This window comes from Lithobates pipiens, unplaced genomic scaffold (assembly GCF_037356315.1).
Source record: "Lithobates pipiens isolate NorthernLeopardFrog02 unplaced genomic scaffold, aLitPip1_a1.2 Scaffold_18, whole genome shotgun sequence".
Classification (NCBI taxonomy): domain Eukaryota; kingdom Metazoa; phylum Chordata; class Amphibia; order Anura; family Ranidae; genus Lithobates; species Lithobates pipiens.
The window spans coordinates 622,039,916-622,064,891 of NW_027507758.1; the positions used below are offsets into that span (position 1 = coordinate 622,039,916).

Sequence of the window (24,976 nt, forward strand, 5' to 3'; positions counted from 1 at the left end):
ATGAGGAATGTCACTGAAATAAATATGAGGTGGTTTTGGATTTCCCATATTTATTATAAATATGTATGAACTTGTCTATTCCTATAGTTAGCTAGTCTATAAGAGCTTTGTTAAGGTTAAGGGTGGTGATACAATAACAAAGTTAGCTATAGAAATGAATACAACGCTCAAATACGTAAAGGTCTCATTTATTGACAAAGAAAGCAGAAATACTAACATAAACACTAAAAGAATACTACAGAGCATATAAAACAAAAAGAGCATAGATGATACATTACATACTGTCGTCCTCGGTATTCGGTGTCTCTCGGCTGGACTCAATGGGAAAAGAGAGAACCTCATCATTTGCCCTTATTTTTTAAAGCGCACTGAGACACAACCCACAGAAACACCCTCTGCGTGTAGTGCTCTGTCCAATGAGAAGCTATAAGAGGCAGTTCTTCATAATCAGGAGGAAGTAAATTATTCCCCCAAACATCTTCCAGGAAGTATGTTCTTCCAAAAGGGGGCAGCATTATTCTATGAACACCTGCCTTGCCTTGAGGTCAACATTCCAGCAAAAGATGGCCTTCTGAAGCTCTGTTTGCAGGCATGGCAGTTGGGCACTTTAATCTTTCCCTCACCAGGTGGTGTAAGGCAAAGTGCTCCTACTCCCATGCATACCCCCTGGCGGTGGGGTGTGAATCCTTTTTCCAGATGAAGATTCTGATAAGCATTCTTCAGTCGCACACACTCTGCTGGGTAAACTCGCTTTACTGACATTCCAAAAAGACTTCCAACAGGCCAAATGGCTTTATTATTAAAAATCCAGATATATACGATATAACATGTTGTCTTCCAACAGTCACTTTCCTAGCAATATATGATATAACATGTTGCCTTAAAACAGTCACTTTCCTAGCAATGATGACACAGTAGGCAGAGTTCCCCTTTAGTAACGGCAACAAAACTGGGAGTTTAACCTGTGATCAAAGGTATAGAGGGTATCCAAATTGAAGATGGGTGGGAGTGTAGCAGAAGTATACCCTTTTGAGTGAGGAACTTGGTGGGTGCAACTTAGTGTAGAAAGGACTTGGGGCAATATACTTTTCTTCAGTTCCTGCCAATCAAGCAGTCCATTAAAGCTAATAGACAGTGTGTGGCGCTTGCGTGGGCCACTGATGTTTATAGGCTTCAGCACAATTTGGACTACAAAGTCCGTGTCTTTATGTGGCAGCCCGTATTGCAGGAATCCTAGACTGAAATAACTGGCAACAACTATTACTTCTGAACTTGTAATGTGTAGTGGTGTGGTACGGGTTAGGAACCCTCTCAACCAGTCCTGGAGAGCAGTGGTGCAGAATGATGGCCCTGTTGCTGGGGAGCCTCCTTTCCTCGATATCCTCCCATGGAGATAGTGGCGCTGCTGGCAATGACCCAGTCTACCTGCAGGCGGGACCAACTATCCTGCTTCTCAGTAAAATCAGCACTCAGGGAACTTCTCGGCTCTCCGGTTCAGTCTGAGGCCTTCTGGTTTGGCACTCTGCTCTCTCACACATCCTCCCCTCTCACAGTCTCCCTCTTTCCTCTCCCAGAACTCCCCAGGCTTTTCTTTATATATGCTCCCACCCCTTCAGCTCTCTTCTGGGAAATGTAGTCTGTTTCAGTATGTCTGGGGACAGAAGCCCTGCTATCATCACACGAGTTCAATAATCCTTTGCTTTGATATACTGATGTCTGTAATAACAAACCTGCACAACACTGCCATCTTGTGGTTAATTAACAGTTGGCAATCAGTAACAGTGCCGCGTGTAACAGAAAGATGATTCCATTTTTATTTTTCTACCTCTATCAATGGCCAACATGATACAACACTTCACCCATGTCTTTGGTGATCTCTGATCTCCTTATGAACTGTTGTCTTTTTTTTTTTTTTTAACTGTTGGCACTATATAAATCGTGTATAATAATAATAATAACCCCTAGTAATGCTATTTTGGGTTAAAAATGAACTTGGGTAAAACATACCACATTTAAAGTATCAAAAACACAATCCTAGTAACAATGTAATTTGGGACATTGCCACAGCATATGTATAAGTGTACCTGTATCAGTGATGCACCTTGAACAGTTTGGTCTATCTGCTTTACCCCAAGAGCATAGCTTTAAAGGGATATAGTGGGCTCAATGGATAATAAATAGCTGAGTTAGACATTGTGAGGAGGAGAAGAATACTTCAAACTAGATTCTTCAAAGCTTGTTCCCACTCTTCGTCACTAAGTGTTTCTAGATCCCTACACCACTGCCCTAAGCTGTTCTCTATTGGATTCGTTTTATCTGCCATTTGAAAAGAAGAATATATACTCCCTATAAGTCCCTGTTTAGAATATTTTGCAGTTACTGCCAGAGTTACAATTGATAAAGGATTGTATATTAATAAAAAAGTCGATACTGAAAAAATAATTTATTAGGCAAATTATATCTTTCTGCCAGTATATGAAATGGTTGCAAAAAGTCATTATCTAAAAGTTGACAAAGAAGCAGAATTACAGCCTTCTTCTATGGATCAAACTTTTTAAGCTTCGCAACCTCAGGCAATTGCAAATTATCCCATATAGGCATGCATTGGGTATATTCCTCATAATGAGTTTCTTTTTGAATGGTAGTACAAATCTTATGTATAAAATTTAATGTAGGATAATTATATTTGCTATAGAAATGATAAGCTACTATGAACTGTACCGGTGGATGTATCGTCAGCTGAGAGAATATAATTTGCTGTATGGGATCCTCATACTCTATACCACTCCATCCATTTAATTGCTGAGGTTGGGATGCCGGATAGAGGAAAATTTTATACATACCTGATGGTAATTTTCCTTTCCTGAGGAAAAGCATGACAGCATACATACGTATGGGTAGGCTCCGCCCCCGGCCCTATTCCAGGACCGGTTATAGCATACAAGCAAGTCTCCTCCCTGCAGGCAGCATTCTCGTAACTTAGTATCACTGCGAAGCCCTTTCGGGAGGGACCTATATGCGGTCATGCTTTGCATCAGGAAAGGAAAATTACAATCAGGTAAGTATAAAATTTCCTTCTTTTTTAGCACAGCATGACAGCATATACGTATGGGATGTACAAAATCACCAGACAACAAGGGTGGGTAATGCTGAAGCATTTAAGTAGAGGATTAGATCTATCCCCACTAATGACTGAAATGTATTGTAGCTAAGGCCACTGGATCCACTTTAAAATGGTCCCCCAACATGTTGAATGTAGACCAGGTCGTAGTTTACGTAATAGTTCTGGAGGGACTTCTTTGGAGTTCCTTCCATGGATGCGCAATCCGTCTGGGAAAGCAGTCTCTGCCCTCAATTTATGGATTTGTCCTAGCCATCTAAGCCCCTTGAATAACTTGATCCGCACCACTGCGATTGTCTTCAATGGACAGCTATTGTCTTCTTCTGATGCCGTTAGGCCTGAATAGTCTATTGTTTTCTCCTTGAAGAAGGGCCAATTCTATGTCTCTCTTCAACGTTGAATCTATTTCCAATGCTTGTGGTTTTTCAAACACTTTAGTTTGGATATGCCAGAAGGATGATGCTCTAACCCAGATGCAAACCTCTGTATAGTGCTAAGGAAGAGACTAGAGCCATTTTGCCTGATAATTTCAGCAACAAGGTAGTTTATGGCTTGACACCTGAATATCTGAGATACTTTTAGTTATCTAGTAGACCTATTAGCCATACAAAATACTTCAGTGTTACTGCCCATATTGAGGATGTCTTATCCCTCTGAATGGAGAGGGAGACAATGTGTCCCACACTATTTGGAAGACCCCGGGGGGGGGGGGGGGGGGGGACAATCTGCCCTGGTCTTTCAGAATTGGTTTGTCAAGATATGCAACAGTTACTGGGTCCCAGAGAGTGAGGACACGACCGAGCCTCATCTATCCCTAATGCCATCTCTAGGCTTACTTGTATACAAATCAATCCTTACAACAGGGAACATAAGATTCCATCCTTTAAATTCTGTAGTGTTTCCTATGATCTATTGTACTTGAAGTTTGGAGTAGGTGCCCTGACCATCCATGGAATCATGATGAAGGAGCAATCCCTAGAGACCAGATGCCATCACCCCCCTCATCCTGGATCCTGAGGAGGGGAGGTCTCTTCCATATAGGGGATTTACAGCCTGTAAAGCACGGAACTTTGTCACAGGAGAGGCTTGAACCTGTGCAGCTTGGCCAGATGAATCCGGCAAGGTGAGGGAAAAGAAAAATCCTGTTTTTAGCAGCAGCATAAACCAGCTGTAGCAGTGAGGGGAAAAAAAGAAAAGAATGCTGCCTGCAGGGAGGAGACTTACTTATATAGTATAACCGGTCCAGGAATAGGGCAGGGACAGAGCCTACCCATATGTATATGCTGTCATGCTGTGTCAGGAAAAAGTACAATCTGGCATTCGGAAACAGCCAGCCCTCCCTCATCTTTGGGCAGCTGCAAAACTTTCCAATCTAATCCGAGGGTGTTTATATCTCCAAATAAGTTCTCTAAACAGCGTATCTATTTGTTTAATACATTTCAGAGGGATCCATACTGGACAGTTATACAACAAATAAAATAATTGAAGCATTCATATTATCTTTATAAAATTTTCTCTACCTATTATCGTTAAAGGGAGTTTACTCCAAATTTTCCCCACTTGCTTAAACCGTTTAAATAATGGGACTAAATTCCTCTCCATATATGTATTTACTTGTGATGTAACTTGTACGCCTAGGTATTTAAATGTAGAGACTACAGCTATTTGAGAGGCTGAATTTGGCAGATTGGTCACCAGGGGGTCTACAGGTAGAACAACCAATTTATCCCAGTTGAATGTAAAGCCTGAAAAGGAGCCATATATATTAAAGACATCACTGCCTTCAAAGAACTGTTTCTTACATGATGAAGATCAGCCATGGAGTATATCTGAGGTGTATATCAGGGTGTGCTTCTTCCCCACATGAGAGCTGTGATGTCCAGCAACATTCATATAGAAGACATTTCCCGCACTCAAGGCACTAATACACCTCGAGGATTGTGTGGGATCCCTGATGTACAGGAAGACAGGACTTCAGTGAGGAACAATTCCCTCACTCAGGACAGGAAAGTGGTTTCTTCCCCGCGTGAGATCTCTGATGCCTGGAAAGACTGAATATCTGTGAAAAACATTTCCCACACTCAAGACATGAATGTGGCTTCTCCTCCGTGTGAGCTCTCTGATGTTTGTAAAGACTGGACTTCTCTGAAAAACATTTCCCGCACTCAGGACAGGAATAGGGCTTCTCCCCAGTGTGAGATCTCCGATGTCTGGAAAGATTGGCCTTATCTGAAAAACATTTCCCGCATTCAGGGCAGGAAGATGGCTTCTCCCCCGTGTGAGATCTCTGATGTGTGTAAAGATGCGACTTCTGCGAAAAACATTTCCCACATTCAGGACAGGAATACGGCTTCTCCCCCGTGTGAGATCTCTGATGTGTGTAAAGATGAGACTTCTGTGAAAAACATTTCCCACAATCAGGACAGGAATACGGCTTCTCCCCTGTGTGAGATCTCTGATGTGTGTAAAGGTTGCACTTCAATGAAAAAGATTTCCCGCACTCAGGACAGGAATACGGCTTCTCGCCCATGTGAGATCTCTGATGTGTGTAAAGACTGGACTTCTGTGAAAAACATTTCCCGCACTCAGGACAGGAATATGGCTTCTCCCCTGTGTGAGTTCTTTTATGCACATTAAGATGGAATTTAGAACAGAAACACTTCCCACACTCAGTACAGGAAAAGGTCTTCTCTGTTGGAAGGACAGCACCGACCCTCACAGTTACAGTCTGAGGTTCCTCAGGATAAGAGGAATACGATGGTCCATCTACACTGTGAGGTGCCAGATGGACATTTGAGGTAGTCGGGTTTTCTCCTGGACTATACTGTGTGATGTCCTCATCTTCTACTTTACAGTCTGGAGACAAAGTGAGACAATCCTCTAAGGTTTTCCTCATCTCCCGTCCATCTACTAAAATAGAAATAAAAAGATTATTACTAGACATGAGCTGATTGGTTCCCCTAAACCAGGACTCCGCCCACATCAGGCAGCTTTGTCTCTGAGGATCTTACAATTCCCCCCTCAAGTTAACTAGTAAATGGGTCCTCTGATCTCCTACCAGATCATTTCTTTATTCATGGACCTTAGTCAGAGAGTGAGGAAACAACGAGAACTGTCTTTTATAGGAGTGACAGTGATGAGGGGATTATAGGACGAGTGTCCCCTCCCCCTCTATCACTCATTGCCATCTTCCCAACACAAGAAGTCCTGCACTTCCTTATTTAGTCCATGATTTAGTCATGAATAACAGCGGGGCTGAGCCCCACCAGAGGTCAGAGAGTGAGGATGGGGGGGAGAACAACCAAGATGAAGACTGGACTGATCCTGAAGATCATCATCATTGGGTTATTGATGCCTCCCTCATTATCACTTTCAGTTTAACCACTTCATCGAAAAACAAGGTACCTGTATGTGACTCCATCATTGGCAGATAGCGGGCGCATGCGCACCACGTGTTGTGGGAATGTGCCCGCAGGTCCCACAGGTTCGATGTCTGCCAGTGGCCCATGATCGTGGCACAGAGAGGCAGAAGGCGGAGATGCCTATGTAAACAAGGCATTTCCCTGTTCTGCCTAGCAACATGACAGGGATCTACTACTCCCAGTGATCGGGAGCAGTGATCTCTCTCATGTTCTAGTGAGCCCACCCCCCCTACAGTTAGAACACCAAAAATACCAAAAATATGTAGAATACATATTAGCCTAAACTGAGGAAGAAATTTGTTTTTTTATATTTTTTGGGGGATATTTATTATAGCAAAAAGTAAAAAAATATAGCTTTTTTTTTTTCAAAATTGTCTCTCTTTTTAATAGCGCAAAAAATAAAAACCGCAGAGGTGATCAAATACTACCAAAAGAAAGTTCTATTTGTGGGAAAAAAAGGACATCAATTTTATTTGAGTACAACGTCCCACGACTGCACAATTGTCAAAGTGACGCAGTGCTGTATCGCAAAAAAGGGCTTGGTAAGGAAGGGGGTAAATCCTTCCGTGGGCTGAAGTGGTTAAATGGGAATTGTGTGGTTCTGCGATGCTGTACCCAAATAACCCAAATGTCCCTTTTTCCCCACAAATAGAGCTTTCTTTTGATGCCATTTGGTCACCACTGGGATTTAAATTTGTTGTAATATAAATGAAAAAAGATAGAAAATTTTGAAAAAGAAAAAACAATATTTACTACTTTTTGCTCTAAAAAATATCCAATAAACTCAAATTTTGCCATACATTTCAGCCAAAATGTATTCAGCTACATCTACGTCTTTGGTAAAAAACAAAACAAATGCATACTGATTGGTTTGCGCAAAAGTTATAGTGTCTAGAAACTTTGGTATATATACTGGAATTTACGCAGCTTTTACTTTCTGACTGCCTATCCCATTTCTTGAGGTGCTAAAATTGCAGAACAGTACAACCCCCTCAAAACTACCCCCAAATTGAGAAGCATGTTGAGCCCATTGAATATTTTATCACAAGTGTTTGAAAAATGCCAAAAAAAAATTAAATATGACTTTTTTTTAACTGTAGTGATGAGATCACCTCCTACAGCGCTGCGGTCACTGACGTATGTATTCTGAAAGCAAACTCTGTTGCTGTAAAAAAAAACAGATCAGTGCTGCAGCTGAATGACGTACCTGCATGAAAACAGTGGTTAACCATAAAACACAGTAACAACAGAACATTAACTCACATAAAAGAAAAAAATATATTTTTGGCTCTTTTTATGGTTTTTACTTTATGTTTTTTCTTTTGTTTACATATTTTTTGTAACTGTGAAAAAATATAAACATTCCAGGCTTGTGTCTCTCAAAATGCCAGTTTTCTGAGTATCTAACAACTTTCAAGAATGTGTGCCCTAAACTGTGCCAGCACGTACCCTATACTAATACTCCACTAGTGTGTGGTAGTGATGGAAACAGTCCCCAACGCAGAGACCAGGTTGGCCAGGGCAGGAGGGACAAAAATAGCGGGGGTCACGCCTATATCCGCGTCTCTTACAGACATGACATCTGTTTTGGGGTGCTCTTTGGGTAGAGGTGCCAGGGAGGACAACCAGAAAATGCCTCTCATGCAGCCAGCTCACTGCCTCTTGATTGGGAAATTGGGGCCACAGCACCTTCTGGGCACAAAAGTCCCGTGATGATCTCTTCCTGGAATTGTAGGAGGAATCGACTTCTTCCTGATGCTTTGTATAGTACATAAGCATTGAACACGGATAATTGGAATAAATATGCAGACACTTTTTTGTACCACCGTCTGGCTTTATGGAAAATTAAGTATGGTGCCATCATCTGGTCATTGAAGTCCACCCCTCCCATGTTAAGGTTGTAGTTGTGGATACAGAAGGGCTTTTCAACAACAATAGTCGCTGCTGTAATTTGGACTGTCGTATTTGCGTGAATGGAAGACAGAAAGAAAACTTTCCGATTGTCCTTCCACCTCACTGCAAGCAATTCATTACACCTCAAGTAGGCTCTCTCCCCCTGACTAAGTCAGGAATTTGCAAGCCGTTGGGGGAAGCCCTGGCAATTATGTTGCATGGTGCCACATGCGCCAATTTCTAATTCAAAAAGGTGTCTAAAAAGCTCCCTATGTATTCTGGGTAGTCGTGGGGCTCCACGTGACCATGTTTTCCCTCGTAAACCAGAAAACTCCATGTGTAACCTGTTGCGCTGTCACAGAGCATATACATTTTGTCCCCATATCTGGCAAGCTTGCTGGGGAGAAACAGTTTAAAACAAGGCGGCCATAAAATGTAATCAGGGATTCATCTACGCAGACAGCTTGTTGGGGGCGTATACAAGGCTGCACATTTTGGTTAAAATGATTTATGAGGGGCCAAATTTTGTGGAGCTGATGTTATTCAGGGTCACCCCAAGGACAACAGAGTTCATTGTCACTGAAGTGTATAAATCTCAGAATTTTTTCGTATCTATGCCCGGCCATGGCAGCAGAGAATACGGGCATTTGGTGAATCGGGTCTTTGGACCAATATGAACATGACTCATTCTTTTTAGTAATGCCCATGTCGAGAGATAGGCCCAAAAACATCTTAAATTCGGGAACCGTGATAGGTTTCCATGCGAATTGTCTGTCAAGGTTCGAATTTGGGTTTGTGGTAATATATTGATTGGCATATAAATTGTTTTGGTCCAAAATAGATCCATACAGATCTTCCCTGAAAAACAGCTTCAAATTACCAAAGGGAGTTAAATGTGCTATTTCCACCTGAATTCCGGGTTGACCAGTGAATGGGGGAAGTACATTGCAGAATCTGTGGGCTGCCAATCGGGATCGGAAAGAACTTTATGGGCACTATGGGCAGGTGTTCTAATTCTTGGTGGCTGCAGGACACTACTTGTGCTAGCTACCACACCAGCTTGGACTGCGCCTATGGGACTTGCCACATCACCAAGTGTTACTGCAATGGTGGTTAGTCTAAGACCAGGATGTAATAGGCCGCTGGTGCTTGCCAGATCACCAAAAGGCGCAAGTACTGGCTCTCTGCTGCATACGGGAATCATCATGCGACTGCAGCACCTTAGCAACCGGGAGCGGCGTCGGGTACGCCTGACCTTAGCAGGGACTTCTACTCCATTGTCAGAGCCATCTTTCATGGTGCCGCTGCTCTCTAGAAGTTTGAATACTGAGTCTGACTCTGACAGTGAGGACTCACCATCGCATCATCTGCCATGCTCAGAATCCTGTAGGCCTCTTCACTTTTTTCCCTTTATTTGACATTTTGGTCACTAAATTTATAGGTTCCTAGTACAAAGCAAGCGGTGGGAACCGCAGTGCTATACAATAAAAATTGCATAAAATTTTGCCGGCAAACTCATAATACAAACACCCGTGTACTAGGGTCACATGCGGCGTGGTGGCGTCAGTGCATAGCACCGCCCTACATGTTTCGTAACACCTTACGTCTTTCTGGGGCCTGATCCTGCCAAAGTTGCATTTTTGGGAACACTATACTATTGGGGACGCTAGTATAATGCTGATCAGATCAAAGATATTGATCTGCTCAGACTATACTAGTTATGGGGGTGTATAGCGTGGATGTTAGTGTTACTGGCAATTAAAGGGTTAAATGTAATGATGAATATAAATTTGACTCTGTCTGGGAATGATGCTAACGCTATCTGATATTATCTGTGACACTAATACTGTGGTCAGAAAAAAGATCTGTACACTATAGTACTGATACTGTGACAAGTAGTGAAAAGGGTTAATTGGAGGGAGCAATCAGGGGTTAAAACTTTATTAAGGAATATAGGGTAGGGGTACCCTGACACTATCTGGGACTGACGCTAATGCTATTTGGTATCACCAGTGACACTAATACAGTGGCTGGAGAGAGAAAGGAAGGAATCCCTGGCGGTGCACATCCACGCAAGTGTGTGATGGTGAGAATGTCAACCTCGGCCTGGGCTCCTGCCCGTCCACGCCCCCTAACGCGTTTCGCTCTGCCCCCTGAGACTTAATCATGGGGACACTAATACAGTAATCAGTAAAAAAAAAACCTGTACACTGTACCTAATGACACTGACAGGGAGTGAAAGGGTTTACTGTGGAGGCAATTAGGGGGATAAATGAGATCTGGTGTCAGTGTAGTGCTTGTACTCACAGCTAATGTTATCTCCTGTCACGTTGGATCCGAAAAGGGGTCCAGGGGAGAAGATGACATAATTTCCTGTGTCTGTGTATCGTAAACACTGACACGGGGGTTCTGTGATTTGTCAGAACCGATCAGCAGGTCCAGGCCATAAATCATTGGCCTATACCTGAAGATTGATTGGTTCTGAAGTGAATCACATCAGCGCCAGGCCAGCAGGGGTGCCACCTACATGAGAGCGTGGATCACGTACTAGGCACGTAATCTGGTGCAGAGCGGCCGCCCCGCCGCAGTAAATGTATGGTGGGTGGTCCGCAATTGGTTAAAATTATGATAGTGGGTGTGGAATCGAAGATTCCCCGCTCACTGTCACAACGGGGGAACGGCAGGGGGCTGTTGCAACAGTAACATGTTACACACTGAATACGGGTGTATCATATTACAAAAAGGTGATCTTATACTTTAAGGCTCCAAAGTGTGAGGATGCAATCACATTATTATCATGTAAAATTCTGTGCTCCAATCAGATCATCAGATATAAAATGTCCAGCTGGTAGGAAATGGGTGTAACAAAAGAGGATACATATTATGGGTATCTATAGCAGTGGGTAGAGGGGAGAGAACAGAAGTCAGGACTATGTAATGTACAACATATTGTATAAGATACAGCAGATATGACTATATAGTATCAGAATGATACAACATAGAGTATATAGTGCAGGGGTCAGGAGTATGTAATGTACAATATACATTATACAGTGTAAGGGTCAGGACTCATAATATTGGTATTCAGTAATCAGTGGAAGATTAAATGTTTACATGAGACAAGCTGCAGAGGTCCCACACCGCTGCCTCCCATCTCCTGAGACTGCACTCAGTGACTTGGGTCTGAGACTATACAGACATATCCATCCACCTGGCACAGCCAGCAGACAACAGAGTAAGTAACCCTGGGAGAATTGTTTGTCAAACATCTTGCCATACCCGGGTATGGGGCAGAAGACCCAAAGCACATTTCCCAGGTGCCCAGATCTAGTATCACTTATGGTGAAAATTAACATTTTGCTGCCAGCTGAACCCCAGAATCTCCATAAATCCAGTCTAGATACATAAATTGTGTCGGCAGCACAGAGAAGGAAGATTATCGGAGAGAAATCCAGGAATACAGGACGGGGAACACAGCTCAGGAAAGTGACCAGGGGATTACAGGCTGATATCACCCAGCCCCCGCCCTACTCTGGACCAATCAGTGAGCAGTATGGGTGGAGGAATGTATTTAGTGTTAATGACCCACCTGTGCTGATCTCTGTAGGAGTGTCCTCCTCTATAAATGTCCCCGTTATTCCATCCTCCTCCATAGACTGCTGATCATCCCTCACATACCTCTCTTCTTCTTCTGCTTTAACCTTAAATTCTATATCGATTGGATCTCCCCTCTAAATCAAGAAAATGCGAGAGAATATCATCTATAACATAAAAGATTTATTATTGTGACATCACATAAACAATCCACACATTGTCTCCACGGGTCTGTGTTTTATAACCTCCGTTCCACCAACCTTATAACAGTGAGGGATGGTGTGACCTTCCTGTGTGGAATCCCGGGAATACAGAGGACGGGGACATCTCTCTGGTGGGTTCCTGTTATTAGGTGGCTCCATAATATCCTTGCATCTTTCTGAAAACTCCTCCATCACTCCATACTCCTCATCCTCCTCTTTATATTCTTCTTTAACAACAATATTATAATCCCCGAGTTTTCCACGCTGAATAAATAATAAAACATTCATTGTAACAATCATGCTGTGTATAAATCAGAGCTACCAATAATTGTCAATCATCTACCTGATGATGGTGAGGGATGGTGTGATCTTCCTGTGTGGATTCCCGGGAATATCGAGGACGGGGACATCTCTCTGGTGGGTTTCTGTAGCTGGATGACTCCACCATGGTGTCCTGGTACAGATCTTTGTGTTCTTTTAGAGACTCCGACTCCTCCATCACCCCATCCTCACCATCCTCCTCTTTTATCTCTTCTTTAACCTCAACTTTAGAATCTCTCAGGTTTCCACTCTGAATATAGAATGAAAATGACATCAATGGTAACAATACAGATAATGTACAGATCCTAATGATACTATCAGTGATTGTTCCTCATCTACCTGATGATGGTGGGGGATGGTGTGACCTTCCTGTGTGGAATCCCGGGAATACAGAGGACGGGGACATCTCTCTGGTGGGTTCCCATTACTGGATCCATCTGTAGGAAACACACACACTGACTGAATACATTGTTTCTATGTGTTTATCAGATGATGGGGGATCTAGGTGGAGCCTCCGTACTGCTCTCTCCTTTACAATAAAGTCTCCTCTTACCCGGTGATGTGAGGGGCGGCTGATTGTCCATCATGGCGTCCTTGTAGAGATCCTTGTGTCCTTCTAAATACTCCCACTCCTCCATGGAGAAATAGACAGTGACATCCTGACACCTTATAGGAACCTGACACACACAATGATACAGTCACCATCCAGACACATCCCTTGTCTGTTACTGGATAATGTCCCAGAATTCCAAGCACCGCTCACCTCTCCTGTCAGCAGCTCCATCATCTTCTTGGTGACTTCTAGAATCTTCTCCATGTTGTGTCTCTCAGGCATTAGGGAGTCACATGGAGGCACTGTGATGGTCATATCATCACCCAACTTCACAGGAGGCAATCTCTGTATTGGAAAACCAATAGCAATATTATGTTAGAATCCCAGAATCCTCCTCACCTCTCCGGTCAGGTCTGTGTTTTATTAATAGAGATAAGAGTGATGTCATGTGACCTCCCAGAATCCTCCTCACCTCTCCGGTCAGCAGGTAGATGATCTCCAGGGTGAGGTTTAGTATCTTCTCAGTCATGTGACTCCGGTCCTCCTCCATCCTCATTGGTGCAATCATTTGATCTATACAGGTCTCCTTGTAGACGGGTAACTTTGAGAAATGAAAGTAAGAATTATTTGGATGGTATTGTCACACAATAATAGAATGTGGATGTGAGGGGGGTAATAGGGTTGCTGTATATTTAAGAATTAAAGAGGAAGTAAACCCTGATGGGTTTACTTCCTCTTTGATTCCCTGCAAAGGTAAAGCATAAGGGACTACTATGCATCGCATAGTAGCCCATTATGTGTCACTTACCTGACACAGGAGCCAGCGAAGTCACCGCTGTCCCCTGTAGTTCCGAGCCTCCATCTTCTTGGTGGGTCTCCCTGCTCCGGCGCTGTGCTTCAGGGGAGCAGACACTCACGGCATATCGCCGCGATCTGTGGCTTACCCAGTGCGCTTGCGTGCCGCTGTCTACGGCTCATGCACCGTAGACAGCGGTGGCTGTCTTCAGGTAAATATCTCCTAAACCGTGTAGGTTTAGGAGATATTTCTTGGACCGACAGGTAAGCCTTAATCTAGGCTTACCTGTAGGTCAAAGTGGTTTGTAAGGGTTTACAACCACTTTAATGCTCCCATGTGAACAAATTTCATTTGGACTGTCGTGTTTTATACATTTTTATGAACTCAGGACCCTCTTGGCCTGCCAGATCAGAAATTCCTTTTTCTTACATAGTAGGCGAGGTTGAAAAAAAGACACAAGTTCATCAAATTCAACCTCTGTTGGGTTTGTTTGGTTTCTGAACTGGTTTTGATTCTAGATTTTGATTTTAGATCTTCAGACAAGGAATGATAAATGTGATCCTTCCTTTGACTTGTTTGCTCTGAGGCAGTGCTGTGAGGTCAATGTGTGGTCAACATGATGTCCAGGAAGGTGAACTTGCTGACTTTTCGCCAGAGTTGCCGGTGTTCTGGCATATTCAGTCCGGCCATCGGATACTGTCTGCCCCGTACTGCGCAGGCGCAGCGCTTGCACAGTACGGAGCAGAAGGATCTTCGGAAAATCTCCGAAGATGAATGGCGGCTGCGCCGTGAGTGGAGGTGCTAGCCCCACCATCCAAATGGACATAAGGCTGCCGATATTAGAAGGCCATTAGCCACGCTTCGGGCATGGCCTTGCTGTGCTCGGCTCTTTTATATTCTAACTCTATGTCCACTTGGATGGTGGGGACAGAACCTGGACTCACGGCGCCGTTCATCTTCGGCTATTTTCGGAATCTGTGTGTGCTGTGTACTGCGCATGCGCAGTACACAGTGGACACTATCCGATGGGGGACACAATATGATAGGACACCGGCTAATCAGAGTGATGTTCTGTCACTCTCTGCAGTAAGAGAAGGGATTTGATTGGCTAGCAGGATGCTGCTGGTGGAGTAGAGAGCTGTGGGGGAGAAGTCTGTTCTCTTCCCTCCAATGGCAGCCCAGTGTGGCTAGGAGGATTACGCCAGGGGGTGGGGTTTGTTTTTCCGGTTGTCAAGTATACTGTAGTATCCAGGACATTGTACAGAGTGGCAGTGGGTTCCGGGGGGTTCTGAATTCCTGCAGTGCCAGAGACTGTGTCATGAGAAGGTAATGGACTGGCCAACCAGTAAGTGATGCTGTGCAAACAGACCTCCTTAAAGTGTCCTTCTTTGTTCTATTTTGTGTCCTGCAACATATTTCTTGACCAGTGTGATGGTGAGGTGAAGGCTTCTTTAATTTGCTGGCAGGAGTTTAGAAAAGTAAGCACAGGTTGGGTGGGAGGTCCATAAGAGGCCAAGAGTCCATAAAACCCCCCCTCTTACCTCAGAGCCTTACAATCTGACTACCCCCTCAGAGGCCCCCATAGGCCTTCAGCCCCACTAACCTCTCAGAGTCGTTCAACCCCATTACTTTCTAACAGGCCCCCAAAGTCCTTCAGCTACACGTCCTCCTCAGGGGTCCCAGAGTCCTTCAGATGCAGTACACCCTCAGAGGCTACCAGAGTCCTTTAGTCCCACTACCTTCTCAGAGACTCCTCGGCTCCTCTACTTCCCTCAGAACCCTCAGTATTTTCCTCCCTCTGACACCAATGACGGAACATATTCTCCATAGCAGGCCGGGGTATGTTTTCTTCCTAGAAATGTAAGGGGCTTTATGCTCCATACTCCTGACCCCTGCACTCCATCATTGTGTTGGCTGCATATTGTAATGATTGCCCATTTGCTGCCTGTGTAGTGTAATAATTGCCCTTTGTAGGCCATGTATGGTCAGGATGGTCATTGTCTTGTCTATTTATTGTCAGTGCTGTTTGTTTAGAGGAACATATTACTAGAATTTATCTCCAAAATAAAGAGAATGTTCCGGCCCCGTAAGTGGGGGAAATGTTCTGCCCCTGAAGGGGTTAATCTAGGTCTCCACACTATATATATGTGTATCATCATCTGCTGGAGATAAAAGACATCACAGTGACTATGGAGGAAGAGGACGGACATGATGGGGGGTTACTGGATGTAAATAGAAAATAAGATCTTATTACCTCCTCTGCTGCCACTTCCAGTATCGTCTCCTCACCACTAATTCATACTACATGGAACTTCCTGTCATTAGGTAATTTCCTGTCTGTACCTGACCTCACTTCCTGTCTGTATTCCATAGAGACTTCCTGTCTGGCTAGAAGTGAGATCACCACCTTGTGGAGTTCAGAGGAACTGCGGCTCCAAGCAACGTCTCATATTAACCATTCATGTATATAAAATCAATTTTGAAGGGCTAAGTTAAAAACAAAAAGGCATACCTAAGAAAACAGAACTCCCGACATTGAACTTTTAGGTGAAGAAAATGCAAAATATATCAAAAAGAATAATTATATATATATATATATATATATATATATATATATATATATATATATATTAAACATATATGCTAGAGGCAATTCAGTTCGCATTGTGTGCTATACAAGTATTTCATTCATTCCTTCATTCATACATATATATATATATCTCAGTCCACTCATAATGAAGATGTTACACATAAATTGCAAGGATATAATGTTCACATAGGAATGGTGGTGGAGATCTCCATGTGCCGCTTCACACCAGTGCGCTGTGTCATCCTACATGATCCCTTCAGAGGATTCTTCTATCCTTCCAAACAAATGTATGAAATCATCGATGAGTCCTCCTTCTATGTGATCTAGAAGATCTGGAATCACAATGTCTTTATGGAGGAAGTGAATAATCCAGTTTATATATTATTTATTGCTTTACAGCTTTTTCACTCCAGGATTAATTATTTTTATTTATATGAGCATTCAAGGAAGTGCTCTAACTTTGAGAGATCTCCACCAGCATTCTTATGTGACCATTACATTGTTGCAATTTATGTCTAACATCTTCATTATGAGTGGAGTGATATATATATATTTTATGCTTTAGGATGTATTTTTAGATTCACTTCACCAAAAGGATCCATTTTGTGGGGGTATGTTTTATTAGACATACATTTGTTATGAACGTGTGTTCTGTATCTTTAACCACTTCCCTACCCACCCATAGTAATATGACGCCCACAGATGGGATCTCCCATCCTGGGTGGGCGTCATATGACGTCCCCCCTTTCCCGGCCTCCTAGGGGGCGCGTGCCCGCTAGGGTGACCACATTTTCAAACTGCCATTCAGGGACACCCAACTTCCCCCCATAAAATGAGGGGGGCAATGTAGTCTCAGGAAGGACAGGGAATTTGGCGTGATTTGTCGGGTGAATGGCTGGTGTTAGCAAATAAATCATCCCCACACCATGCTAGATATGGTGTCAGGATGATCAAATCACATTATATTGTATATTGTCATATATTATGAAATAGTTCAACTCACCATAATGCAGAATCAGTGGGAACCCTGAACTTGTCACTTGCCACCAGATGCAGTGTGTCACTTGCCACTGTTGCCTGCCGCCAGATGCAATGTGCCGCTTTCCACCTGTAGCCTGCCACCATATGCAGTGTGCCACTTGCCACCGATAGCCTGCCACCATATACAGTGTGCCATTTGCCACCCATAGCCTGCCACCAGATGCAGTGTGCCACTTGCCACCCATGGTCTGCCACCAGTTGCAGTGTGCCACTTGCCACCTGTAGTCCAGATGCAGTGTGCTACTTGCCACCCATAGCCTGCCACCAGATGCAGTGTGCCACTTGCCACCCGTATCCTGCCACCAGATGCAGTATGCCACTTGCCACCTGTAGCCTGCCACCAGATGCAGTGTGCCACTTGCCACCCATGGTCTGCCACCAGTTGCAGTGTGCCATTTGCCACCTGTAGTCCAGATGCAGTGTGCTACTTGCCACCCATAGCCTGCCACCAGATGCAGTGTGCCACCTGTATCCTGCCACCAGATGCAGTGTGCCACTTGCCGCCATATCCTGCCACCAGATGCAGTGTGCCACTTGCCACCCGTAGCTTGCCACCAGATGCAATGTGCCGCTTGCCACACATAGCTTGCCACCAGATTCAGTGTGCCATTTGCCACCTAGCTTGCCACCAGATGCAGTGTGCCATGCGCCACCCATAGCTCGCCACCAGATTCAGTGTGCCATTTTCCACCAGATGCAGTATGCCACTTGCCCTACACAGCTGTGTCACTTGCCACCCATGTTCCCCTGTGTCACCTTCATTACTGTCCAGTGTCCACTTGTGTGACTGTCACCTTCTTCTGCATTACTTTTTTCCCTCACCTTCCCAGTTCCAATATTCCCCCTGGTGGTCCCTCAGACAGTGAGTCAGGCAGTAGGCTAAATGAGAAGTCAGGCACTCGGGCAGCCATCGATCTGATCCAGCAGCAGCACACAGAACAGACACCAGATGACCAGTCGCTGTTGCTGTCACTCCCTCTGTTTGCTGCTGGGTGCCGGAGAAGGAGGAGGTGCCGAGGAGGGTGGAGACAGCAGTGCAGCACTAAATGCGGGCTTTGCTTCCGGGCCTTACTGTCTGAGAAATTGAGAGTCTGTGGTGTCACCAGTTGCTAGACGCCAGACGGGCCTGCCCTAGCAACAAGTTCCAGAAGTGTAGACAAATGTAATTACTAGTTAGTAGGTGGTGGATGTGACCTCAGTTTCATTTCGGGTCACTGTATTGTCCTGGAATGAAGGTGTCCGGGACCAGGGACAGAGATAGCAATTGCGGGACAGTCCCGGGCAATCCGAGACACGTGGGCACCCTAGCGCCCGCGGCGTCGCTTGGGACCCGGTGCGCGATTGCCCGGGAACACAGCAGGACCGTGGCTCTGTGTATGTAAACACACAGATCCACAGTCCTGTCAGTGGAGCGGAGACCGATGGTGTGTTCCCAGTACAGAGGAACACTGATCGGTCTCCTCCCTTTGTGAGTCCCCTCCCCCCACAGTTAGAATCACTCCCATAGGGAACATATTAACCCCTGCAGCGCCCCCTGGTGTTAACCTCTTCCCTGCCAGTCACATTTACACAGTAATCAGTGCAATTTTATAGCACCGATTGCTGTATAAATGACAATGGTCCCAAAAATGTGTCAAAAGTGTCCGATATGTCCATCACAATGTCGCAGTCATGAAAAAAAATCACAGATAGCCGCCATGACTAGTAAAAAAAAAAAAAATAATAAAAAAAATGCCATAAATATATCCCGTTTTGTAGACGCTATAACTTTCGCGCAAACCAATCTATATATGCTTATTGCGATTTTTTTTACCAAAAATATGTAGAAAAATACGTATCAGCCTAAACTGAGGGACTTTTTTTTTATTTTTTTTTTAAATGGGATATTATAGCAAAAAGTAAAAAATATTGTGTTTTTTTTCAAAATTGTCATTCTTCTTTTGTTTATAGCGCAAAAAATAAAGACTGCAGAGGTGATCAAATACCACCAAAAGAAAGCTCTATTTATGGGGAAAAAATTACATCAATTTTGTTTGGGTACAACGTCGTACGACTGCGCAATTGTCATTTAAAGCAACGCTGTGCCGAATTGCAAAAAGTACTCTGGTAAGGAAGGGGGTAAAATCGTCCGGGGCTGAAGTGGTTAAGAATTTTCTATATGTAACAAAGTATCTTTGTTAAAAAGTTGGTTGCAATGGATTTTGTTGTCAGAATGTCCGACCGTGTTTGGGGCATAAGAGTTTTTTTTTACTGTTTTTAGTTATTTTTGATTTTCTGTAGTAGCCTTATAAGTTAGATATTTTACAGGAATGGCTATTATATTTTTTCAGGGCTGAAATTATTATTATTATTTTTATACAGGACAGGGCCAAAACTAGGGGGAGGGGCATGCCCCAGGTGACACATCTAGGGGGCGCAACCAGGGGTTCCTCCCCCACCCACACTGGGAACTGCTGCTCTAAGGGTGTCACTGCTGTCTGACCAACTGTAATGGACAGGCAGCGCCCACTGCATAGTTTGCCAAATACCAGAGAATCAAATAAGAGGGAGACCGCACAGGCGCACAAGCACTGAATCACTCTTCTCCTGCTCACCCACACTCAAGAAAGGCATTCCAGAGCGACCTTTTCAGCTATTGCTGCAAATTATGCAGTGGGAGCTGCCTATTCATTACACTTGAACCAGCGGCAGTGATACCCTAGAGCAGAGGCACCCGGTATGAGTGGCACCCCTGGCCGAGTGCTGTGGGGTCTCCCTCCTAGTCCTGCACAAAGCCCAAACAGCCCAGGCCTTTTCTGAGAGAGGCATCCCATCTGTAGAAAAATTATATGGGAGAGCCTTCCTGGAACTGGAAGACATTTATTAGGACACATAGAGGGGCTTGTGTGTAGAAGGCCCTGGACTAGGAAGTTGGGGTTGGTATAGCAAAGGTTTGAGTTGACTGGGGTGGTGCAGAGATGGTCCTGGACTGGAGGATGCAGAGAAGGCTCTGGAATGGGGGGAGGTGTGGAGGAGGCCCTGGGCTGTGGGGGATAAGGAGGAGGCCCTGGCCCGGGGGAGTTCAAAGGAGGCCCTGGACTGGGGGTGCATTTAAGGCCCTGGGCTGATGGTAGGTGCAGTAGAGGCCTTGGGCTGGGGGGTGCAGAGGGGGGGGCACAGAGAAGACCCTGGACTTTGGGGGTGTGAAGGAGGCCCTGGGCTAAGGGGGGAGGGTGTGATGCAGAGGAAGTCCTGGACTGAGGGGTGCAGAGGAGCCACTGGAGTAGGGGGTACAGAGGAAGTCCTGGACTAGAAAAGGGTTGGTGTGGCAAAGGACCTGGATTCAGAAGGCAGGGTGCAAAGAAGGCTCTAAACTTGAGGAGGGGTGCTGTAGAGGAGGCCTTGGACTAGGCGGGGAGTGCAGAGGAGGCCCTGGACTAGGAAGTGGTGGTTGGTGTGGCAAAGGCCCCTGGATAGAGGGGGTACAAGGAAGATACTGGACTAGGTGAAGGGGTGCCTGGAGGTTGTCTGGAGGCCCTGGACTAGGACAGCATGTGTCTGAAGGCCGTGGACTATGAGAGGGGGATTGTGGAGGCCCTCTGGACTAGGAAAGAGGGTGCCTGAAGGACCTTCCAGCTTCAGGGAGAAAGAGCCTGGATCTAAAGCCTGGGCTGAGAAAGAGCATGCCTGGGCCCTGGAGGTTGAGTTCACAACATAAATGGGGACATTGATTAATTGTCGCAAATATTGCCAAACAGGAGGAGAGAGATAGGTCATGTAATAGATAGATTTATTGTAAAGTTTGGTTGTACTTCTCCTGTGAATCACAGCAGTGCAGATTGTTTTTCATTCCTGTGATCCATTTTCAGCTGACAGCGGGCTGTCGGCTGGCGTCACAGAGTCAAAACTTTGTAGAACCACCTTTCATTGCAATTACAGCTTCAAGTCTTTTTGGGGGTGCATCTACCAGCTTTGCACATTTAAGGAGTACAATTTGTGTCCATTCTTCTTTGCAAAATAGCTCAAGCTCTGTCAGATTAGATGGAGAGCGTCTGTGAAGAGCAATTTTCAAGTCCCGCTACAGATTCTCAATTGGAATAGGAATTCTGGACTTTGGGCCATCCTAACACATGAATATGCTTTGATCTAAACCATTCCATTGTATCTCAGCTCTGGCTGTATTTTTAGGGCCGTTGTCCTGCTGGAAGGTGAACATTCACCCCAAGTCTCAAGGTTTTTGCAGATTCTAACAGGTTTTCTTCTAAGATTGCCCTGTATTTGGCTCCATCCATCTTCCTATCAACTCTGACCAGCTTCCCTGTGCCTGCTAAAGAAAAGCATCCCCACAACATGATGCTGCCACCACCATGTTTCACGGTGGGGATGGTGTGTTCTTAGTGATGTGCAGTGTTCATTTTCCACCACACATAGCATTTTGCCTTTAGGCAAGAAAATAATAATTTTGGTCTCATCAGACCAGAGCACTTTTTCCACTTAGCTGCTGTATCCCCCACATGGCTTCTCACAAAATGCAAACTGAACTTCTTATGGCTTTCTTTCAACAACATCTTCTTGCCACCCTGGACTATGAGAGGGGGATTGTGGAGGCCCTCTGAACTAGGAAAGAGGGTGCCTAAAGGACCTACCATCTTCAGGGAGAAAGCCTGGGTGTGAAGCCTGGGCTGAGGAAGAGCCTGTCTGGGTCCTGGAGGGTTGTGTTGTGTGACCCATTTTCAGCTGAGTGCAGGCTGAAGCCCGCTGTCGGCTGACGTCACAGAGGCTGTCCAGGCAGGGGAAAGATTGCAACCATATGGTCGGGACCCGCTCATATGCCTGGACTGGCACCCGGCTCAGCCTCTCAGCGAGAGAGGTCTTGTGCCCTTCACAGCCCAGTTATTCAGTGGGGGGGGGGGGGGGGGTGGCACAACAGAGAGCAAGAGACTGACAGCCACCCACTCTCAGCTCAGGGAGCACTGAGAATTGAGCGATCAGCAGTGTTTTTTTTTTTTTTTTTTTTTTTTTTTTTAACAACACGGTTGGTTTTATTGAGAAGACAGAACATAACAAGCAATATGCATACATCTCAGCAGACTGGTACAGCCCAGAAGTAATCCAAAAATAATATAACATAACAAATGAGCCAGAACAGCAAAATTGCACATGAAAAAGAAAAAGTAGTGTGCCCATACAGCAAGCTCACATACAAACCCCCAACATACCCTTACCAAAAATACCAGTACGGAGGAAGGGGGGGGGGGGGGGGGGGTGGGGGAAGGGGAGGCCCAACTTCAACATTTCAAGAAATCAAAACTGTTCCACCCAAGGTAACCATACCCGGTCAAACTTCTGCGGGCACCCTCTTACCAGATAAGTCAATTTGTATAGGGGGAGGACAGCATTAACCGCAGCATCCCACAGTTCCACCGTAGGGGGCGAGGACGAAATCCAATGCCGGAGGATCTCCCTCCGGGCGTAAAACACCAGGAGGGAGAGCAACAGCTTACTGTACCGAGGACGCTGTTCATCATCCTGAATCCCCAGGAGGGCGAACTCAGGCGTCATAGGAATCGTCAGTTGTAGGCGAATGTTTATACAGTCAAAAACATCCCTCCAAAACCGAGCAATTCGGGGGCAATCCCAAAACATGTGAAGAAAAGTGCCTTCAGGGTAATGACACCTGGGGCATTCCGGGGACCGAAGAGGATAAATTCTGTGCAGCCTCTGCGGTGTAAAGTATACGCGGTGTAAAAATTTTGTGTGTATCAACCGGTCCCTAGAGGAGATCAGCAGCCGGGACCCCTCCTCGAAACACTCCTCCCAATCCTGCCTATCCAAACCAGGGATATCCGCCCGCCACTTGTCCCAGAGGGTATTCATCCTAGGAGAATCGGAGCGCAACAGAACCTGATACAACGTGGTAAGGGTCTTTGTGAGAGATTCCTGCGCCAGGGCATCTTCTACGGGGTCCGCACACAGCACAATAGGCCTGGGAAACTGTGCCCTGGCCGCATGTCGCAATTGGTAGTAACGAAACAACATGAACCCAGGAAGCCCCGATCTTTCCACTAGACTCCTAAAGGGCAGTAAGGACCCCTCGGCATAAATATCCCGGAGGGTCTGAATATTGTATCGGGCCCACAGCTGCGGGTCCGGAATTGACTGGAAATGGGGGAGACTCGGATTACCCCACAACGGAATAAAGGGCGAGTATCGATCTGCCCGAAGAAAACGCCTTCTAGCCACCGCCCAGGCCCGCAGGGTCGTCGCAGTAGCCGACGGGAGAGAACGATACGCCCTAGGACCCCTGTACACCAGATTCCCGAGCTCTCGCATAGAACCCAAGGCCGCCGCCTCCAGTCCCACCGCCGCATTAGCCCCCGACTGTTCAAACCACCATCGCACCGACACTAAAATCGCCGCCCAGTAATACACCTGCAAGTTCGGCAAAGCCAAGCCCCCACACCGGACCGGCAGCTGCAGGGTAGCTCTAGCCAGTCTAGGGGCTCTGCCACTCCACAGAAAAGTGCTCAGATAGCCCTCCAGCTCCCTAAAAAAAGAGCTAGGGAGCCACACCGGGCAGTTGCGGAACATGTACAAAAAGCGCGGGAGGAACATCATCTTGAAAATATTAATCCGACCCAGTAGGGACAGGGGTAAATCTTTCCACTTAACACAATGGTCCTTAAATTTCGCCACCAGGGGTTGAAGGTTAAGCCGGCGAAACGTCCGAGTCTCCCTCGCGACCAACACTCCCAGATATTTGAACTCTTCTACCCAAACCAGCGGGGACGGTGTCTGCACCGCCCTCGCCTGTGAGTCCAGAGGGAATAAGACAGACTTAGACCAATTGATCTGGATGCCCGAATATCTGCCAAACTCGGTGAAGATAGCTAGGGCAGCCTGCAGCGAGGCCCCCGCATCCTCCAGATACAACAGGGCATCATCTGCATAAAGCGATATTTTCTCCTCCAGAGGGCCCACACGAAGACCCTTAACCGCCACCGAGTCTCTAATTAAAATCGCCAAGGGCTCAAGGGCCAAAGCAAAAAGGCTGGGTGACAACGGGCACCCCTGCCTGGTGCCCCTCTGGAGGAGAAAAAAATCGGAGAGGGTGTCATTTGTGCGAATCCTGGCCCTCGGACTCCCATAAAGCAACCGTAACCAACCTAGAAATTTAGGACCTAGCCCGAACCTCCGGAGCACTTCCCAGAGGTAGGCCCACTCCACCGAATCAAAAGCCTTCTCTGCGTCCAGAGAGGCTATGACTCTAGTGCCCATGTTGTCATGGGACATGTCCAAGTTAAGAAAGAGCCTGCGAATGTTGATATCAGTGCCCTTCCCCGGCATGAACCCCGTCTGGTCCCGGTGGACAAGGTCCTCCAGGACCTGCATCAACCGGCATGCCAAGATTTTAGCCAGCAGCTTAGCATCTGCATTAAGCAGTGAGATGGGCCGATAAGCCG

General features: G+C 45.7%; 1 protein-coding gene across 1 annotated transcript; it reads right to left on the bottom strand.

Annotated features, from left to right (window-relative positions):
• Positions 1–2,428: 2,428 nt before the first annotated feature.
• On the bottom strand, positions 2,429–16,256 carry LOC143989439 (uncharacterized). The gene is made up of 9 exons (XM_077489566.1): positions 16,158–16,256; positions 13,580–13,708; positions 13,318–13,452; positions 13,108–13,231; positions 12,894–12,991; positions 12,577–12,804; positions 12,291–12,497; positions 12,026–12,167; positions 2,429–6,031 (listed from the first exon to the last, which is right to left on the bottom strand). The coding sequence occupies exons 2-9, from the start codon at positions 13,673–13,675 to the stop codon at positions 5,115–5,117; spliced, it is 1,947 nt and encodes a 648-aa protein (XP_077345692.1). The 5' UTR covers positions 13,676–13,708; positions 16,158–16,256; the 3' UTR covers positions 2,429–5,114.
• Positions 16,257–24,976: the final 8,720 nt, after the last annotated feature.